We start from the raw sequence: 6,849 nt of genomic DNA, 5'->3' as shown, positions 1-6,849 counted from the left end.
AAGACGGTGTGGCAACACGTGCTGGTCTGGGCGCATTGCTTAACGGTCTACGTCGCGCCCTGCTCTGTGTTTTTCACGCTAAACGCTGCCATCGTGCGTCGGTTGCGCAGTCGGCGACAGCTGCGGCTCAAAGGGCTCTCCACCGGCCGCACCACGGCTATTCTGCTCGCCGTGACCTCCGTGTTCGTCGTCCTCTGGGCTCCGAGGACCGCCATGATCCTTTACCGACTGTACGCCCCCTCGCACGTGGCGGGACCCGCCCCCGCTCACTTGCTCCACCTGCTGGTGGATGTGGCTAACATGCTAGCGCTGCTTAACACGGCCGTGAACTTCTTCCTTTACTGCTTCATCAGCAAGCGTTTCCGGCTGGCCGCCGCGGGGACGCTGAGGGCACTGCGTCGTTGCCGGCGGCAGCCGCCCACCTTCTACGCCAGCCACGCCCTCTCCGTGTCGAGCAGCCCGTGGATCTCGCCGGCGAACTCGCAGCGAGTCAAGATGTTCGTGTATCAGTACGATAAAAACGGCCGACCCGTCTGCATATCACCCTGAGAAAGATGGATCGAGACCACGGGTCAGAGACCCGCCGTGGGCCGGATGATTTGGACTCGCAAACCGACAGGACAGATGAAGCGCTAGCCTGGCTCAGTTCAAAGTGTTAGTGGTAGCGCTATGAGAAACGTACGTTAGTATTTAGACCACTAGATTGAAAAGCTGTGTTAAAATGGCCTGGCCGCGCTGTCAAGTAATCAGATGGTTCATATCACACGCTCACAAAAACTGAATGAGAAAGCAGTTTTGGTAAAATCACAATAATTACACGTGCCTTACAGAGCAATCAGCAATATGGGGGTCACCGTTGATCTTGGTCCCATGAACTGCATCAGGCTTTCCTGGAGAAGAACTTCTTAGTGATGTATTAGCTTGTTGAGACATGTGTTGATGCGATATCTCAGACATGTCTGTTTCATTGTTTTGTTTTCCATTGGCCTGGTAATGCACTGTCTGATTGGCTGATGAGGCTGCGATATATGGAACAGTCATCTGGCTTCTGCTAACTACTCGTTCTTCTGCTTTAGCAAGGGTCAGTAGAAAGTACGCTTAGAGAAGATTTTCGTGCAAAGACCATCTTGTTATCTTGATAACAGTGACTGAGAGATGATGATTAAACACGAATAAGGGGTTTAATTTTGGGTTTAATTTTTTAACAGCTCATAATTGTAAATCATTCATCTCCCCTTTGTGATGCAGCCTATATCATGGTGAAAAAAAAGTGATTACTTTCCGAATTGGAGAGTTTTTTTATGAAGTGCAACCTACTGCCGCTCCACTGCTGGCAGCACAGAGGTCATCGTTTGTCTTTAGTCTGCCGCTTGAGCGACGTCAGCGAGGTTCTGAGAGAAGCCTCTCCCGCGGACACGAAATGCGAGAGAAGGTCATTTAAAATGTCACGGTCTGTGGGCGCCAACGGGTCATCAAACGCCACACAGTCCCTTTAAAACATGAAACGATGGTGACCTAAGCCCGCCCCCCTTTGCCCTTAAGGCTCCTCCCTGGTGGGCCATTGTTGCTAAACAACCCATTTAAAAAATCTGTGCTTCTGGCCCTCGCCATGACAACCCCTCTCCTAACTCAGGGGATCCGAAGTGTCAGCTACATGGGACCAAAATGAGAATTTGGGCGGGGACGTGTGAGTGAGTGTGTGTGTGTGTGTCTGTGTGTGTGTGTGTGTGTGTCTGTGTGCTCGTGTGGGCGGGGGGGTATTACGAGAGAAACGGCAGAAAGGTATAGGGATTGTTGAACGTAAAAGGAAAGAAGAAAGGACGATATGTGGGGACATGAGTGTGAGTGAGTGTGTGTGTGTGTGCATGCGTGTGCGTGCGTGTGTGTGTGCGTGCGTGTGTGTGTGTGTCTGTGCACGCGTGTGGGAGGGGAGGGGAGGGGGGTCTTAAGAGAGAAAGGGAAGAAAGGTATAGGGATTGTTGACCGTAAAAGGAAAGAGGAGAGGACGATATGTGGGTGGATGATCCGTAGAGAGAGGACCAGATAAAAAGAGGACAGTGAGAGAGTTATAGAATATCAAAAGACACTGGCTTTGATTGTCCAGAGTGTGTGTATGTGTGTGTGTGTGTGTGTGTGTGTGTGTGTGTGTGAGTGTGTGTGTGTGAGTGTGTGTGTGTGTGTGAGTGTGTGCGTGCGTGTGTGTGTGTGAGTGTGTGTGTGTGAGTGTGTGAGTGTGTGCGTGTGTGTGCATTTGTGTGAGTGTGAGTGTGTGTGTGTGTGTTGGGGTGAGGATTGATGTATATTTGGAGGGGGGGTTACAGCAGTGAAATTATATATTTGTCTGATCTTACGACAAATTTGAATTATATTTATAAAATGTACAGTTGAAATCTGTGAGGTTCTTGTCTCCTGTCTCCTGTTTGTGTTTACATATTGTGGTTGGTAATAGTTCTTAATTTCAAGTGCTTGAAAGTGACAAAAAAAAAGCTAGCTGTCCATTCACTAATGTGTGTCATTTATCATGTGCATATGTTGAATGGCTATGTTTCAATGCCGTGCAGTGTTTTTCTGTAGAGGAAAGATTAAACCGTAAAAGATTAATTTAGTTTGTTTAGATGAAATATGATTTTGTGTCGAAATGCAGAGAGGTCTCTGTAAAATGTTTTTACTTATGTTGTTCAAATGACAATATTATGGTGGATGATTTATCAAGTGATTGTAGTTGATTGTTAATCAGTCATGCGTGGAAAGAAAGCGAGAAAGAAAGAAAGACAGAAAGAAGGAAAGAAGGAAAGAAAGAATTAAACAATAAGCACACAGTGAGAGAAAAACAGTTAGGTGAGGTGAGATGAACTGCTGACTAAGTGTACCCCTGGAAATGAAGGTCTTTTTCATTTATAGCACATGAATTCAATAAAAACCTAGTCACAGTGTGTACTCCTTTGACCTTTCTCCCTCTCAATCTGTTTTTCTTTCTCTCTCTCTCTCTCTCTATCTCTCTCTCTCCCTCTCTCTCTCTTTCTGTTAAAAACAGGTTGATTGTTTTAGTGACTCATCCTGTTTTACTTTCTTTTCTTCTACTGACCTATTTCCTCTGGCCACCACACACACACACACACACACACACACACACACACACACAATTATCTTTTCTGACCAAGATGGATTGGTGACTGTAGGGCCTTACATTGGATGATGGCTCTCTAGCGCCCTCTAGGGGTAGACTTTTGTAATCAACAGTACAGACTGGTGAGGATCCATTCAGCAGTGCTGCCCTTGAAGACAAATGCCTCTGTCTCCCTATTAACTTAACCGATGTTATGAGTTTAGTTAAAAAGGAAGAAAACACACAGAAATATATGCCCCTAAGCCACAGTATCACGCAATTCATTACAATGAATTACACATACACACACATCCAGGCACGCGCACACACACACACACACACACACACACACACACACACACACACACACAAAGTCAGTTTGTGAAATTTTGTCAAAACTGGTACATCCTATGGCTTCTCAGATGAATTTTTTCTTAATTCTTCTTTCTCACTGTTAAACTTTATTCAAGACTTTCAACTATCATATGCAACACTTACATGTGTCCATTAGGGGGCACACTTTAATCACAGACGTTTCCAAACTGTCTCCTCTTGCATTATACAGGGTTCTGCACTCTCAGCTAAGCATCTGGGGATTTAGTGCAGTGTGGTTATAATATATCTCAAAATGCAGCAATTGCTAAGATTTCCTTTTATGTAGAAACCAGTTCATTTCTATGTATGCACTCGAGCATTTAACACTGAAAAACATTTGCTTTGCTAACGGGCCCTACGGCACAGTACCCCAAGCATTTTGGTTGGAGAGTTGATGGTTTTGTTTTACTTTTTCGATCATAACCTTTGCATCCAAACATTTTTAAATAACATACATCGCAATATGGTTAATATACATTAACCTGCAATTCGAAAGAAAGAAAGAAAGAAAAAGAAAGAAAGAAAGAAAGAAAGAAAGAAAGAAAGAAAGAAAGAAAGAAAGAAAGAAAGAAAGAAAGAAAGAAAGAAAGAGAGGCTTTGTGCTCTGGCTAGGACCGTAAGTTGTCCTCATCAGGCTCTTCCTTCAGTTTGACCAAACCGCTGTGGCCATGTGCTACGTTTAGAAAAAAGCCCACACACACGCATGCGCACACACACACACACACACACACACACACACCTTTAAGCTCTCTCTTTTACGTGCTTAGTGAGGTAATCTGATTAAAGCAGCCTTGGTATTTGAGTCTGATATGAGCTTCGCCCACTAGAGTCTGAATGATGAGAGGAAGCCCCTTGACCTTTGTCCTTCAACCTTTTACCTACCTCCTCGGGCCTTAACACACGCTAGTGACTCTGTTTTGGGTACAGGTTTTACAGACGCTCCAATATTAAACACCACACTGCAGGTTATTTAACGAAATGACATTTTAATACGTTAGGTTACAATAAGTTATGGTCAGTTTGGTCACTTCTTACCATTTCTCCGTATTATGAATTTATGAACTATAGTATTGTATTATAGTATAATAGTATTTCAACCCCAGGCTTGAGCAGAGGGTTGAGATTAAGTGTCATACAACACAACAGTGTGTTTCCTGGTCCCAAACCTGAAGTTCCACTCAAAATGAATATAGTCCACTAAACCTGCACTGGTCATCTACTGATTATCAAGTCCTGGATAAGGTCGTTACGTGATTTGCATAAGGAACCCCTTATCCTGATCCATTTCGCCCCCAAACCTCCGTGTCGGATTCATTAAATCATTAACAGCGGTTATCAGTGACAGAAGTTAGCCCACGAGTGTTAACCCTGTGTTCTGCCCGACACAAACAGTTTGTAATCTGTGAGGGTATCTGGATTATTTCAGACTTTCTGTGCCAGCAGGGGACAGGAACACCTTCTTCTAATGCCACATGACACATTTACTTTTTAACATTCTAATGTCCGCCTCTCTCCTGATGGACAAATATTAGTCGTTGATGTCAAGATACACTTGGACCGTGGGGCGTTGTCATGGTGAAGGCATCGTCGCAGCAACAGGTGAGGCAGTTGTTTGAAGCCTGTGTGGATCTGACCCACGGTTAAGAAGGACATTCTCATTCAGGATAATCCCTCAGTTTAAACGTAGCAGTGCGAGAGGCTAATCTCCCAGAGATCCACTCAGCACTTTCTCTATCTCTCTTTCTATCTATGTATCTATCTATGTATCTATCTATCTATCTATCTATCTATCTATCTATCTATCTATCTATCTATCTATCGATTGATCTATCTATCTATCGATTGATCTATCTATCTATGTGTCTCTCTCTTTATCTCTCTCTCTCCATCTCTCTAGGTCTTTTTTCTTTATCTCTCTCTCTCTCTTTGTTTCTCTCTCTCTGTCTTTGCCCTCACAGGCAGCAGCTTCTCTGTCCAAATAAAGAACTGTACTATTTTATAGTCTTTCCACAGTCAGTAAGTTTTCATTTTGGGGTAATTTGGTGACTGCTGTGTTGTAGACATAATATTTACAGAACACTGTCACTGCTCACACACAGAACTCAGTACATAACCAGCACAAGAGTAATTCACCAGAGTAATTCACTAGAGTAATTCACTAGAGTAATTCACTAGAGTAATTCACTAGAGTAATTCACTAGAGTAATTCACAACAACACACAACTGCCGTTTACTCTCAGGCTTGAGGAGTGGAGCTCCAGAGACAGCTAATAAGCCATGAAGTTGTTTCTAGTTTCCACAGGAGAGTGCAGGCATCATGATGTGTGTGTGTGTGTTTGTGTGTGTGTTTGTGTGTGTGTTAAAGTCATAGCTGCTGTGTTACATTTTCACAATTCTCTTGTGCCACATTACGCAGTAGAGGGGATTACCTTGAAGGCTGCTTAAGTAGACAAGACTACACACACACACACACACACACATCTAAGAGTTGAGTGACCATGGATACCTGGATTACATAATCCTTCTCAGGGAGTCCCACGTGGACCAACACCTGGCTGTGTTTTGGGAGACACTCTCCGTCCCCTGTCCCAATGCAGGAACGTCAATTAGAAAATAATTAACGACAAAAGAGACCTCTTTTTTAAGTGACAAGAGAAAATCGAAGAGTGATAAATGTAGTTTTCGATCACCCCTGGGTCTTCACAGTTCTTTTTTTAACTGAGCGTTCGCAATTTTTTTTTTTTTGTTGTGGATTTATAAGAACAGGTGGTGTAAAGCATGGGGCTGAAACGTTAGTTTAGTTGTTTCATCAGTTCTTGAGACTGTCCGAATCCAGACCCGAGTTCAACGGAAGTTCAAGAATACGTATTTTTCAGACATCTGACGGGATTCTCGTTGTTGTATTCTCATAAGAGACGCGCGTTGCGTTGGCCAGCTATTGCTGTTGGCGACATGAACGTTCACATGTAAACGAACTGTGTCCGCGCGCGCCGAGAGCTTGAGAGCTGGTTGGCGATTGAGCGACGGGGGAGCGAGAGAGAGAAAGAGAGAGTGCGAAAGAGAGGGGGGGAGTGAGAGGTGGGCTTGGCATATAATATATGTGGGTTTTTTTAATCGTGCTATGTGGGGGTGTTAACAGGTAGTGGATGTTACTCACCAAGAAGGACTCGGTGGTGATTATGAATAGCCCTCGGTCTTATACGACGACTAGCGGTCTCCTTACTGATTTCATTGACCAGGGAGATAAGGCAGAATCGTTGTAGTCATTGAAAACAACGTCATCTTACCGGATAATCAATTGGAAATGTGTGCACAAGTCGGTTGATAAAAACTCGTAGCAACAGTGTTTCCTGTTGTTTTTTGTCGTG

At 44.1% G+C, this 6,849-nt stretch overlaps 1 protein-coding gene across 1 annotated transcript in view; it reads left to right on the top strand.

The window, feature by feature from the left end:
* LOC115815929 (probable G-protein coupled receptor 139) overlaps positions 1–549 on the top strand; it is a 12,484-nt gene extending 11,935 nt beyond the window's left edge. Inside the window, exon 5 of the mRNA XM_030778897.1 lies at positions 1–549. This exon is cut by the window's left edge and continues 473 nt beyond it. Coding sequence (XP_030634757.1) covers positions 1–549 — 549 coding nt within the window.
* Positions 550–6,849: the final 6,300 nt, after the last annotated feature.

The sequence above is a fragment of the Chanos chanos genome, chromosome 7, assembly GCF_902362185.1.
Source record: "Chanos chanos chromosome 7, fChaCha1.1, whole genome shotgun sequence".
Classification (NCBI taxonomy): Eukaryota; Metazoa; Chordata; class Actinopteri; order Gonorynchiformes; family Chanidae; genus Chanos; species Chanos chanos.
Note: the sequence above shows the minus strand (reverse complement) of the source record. Positions and strands in the feature narration are given on the sequence as shown.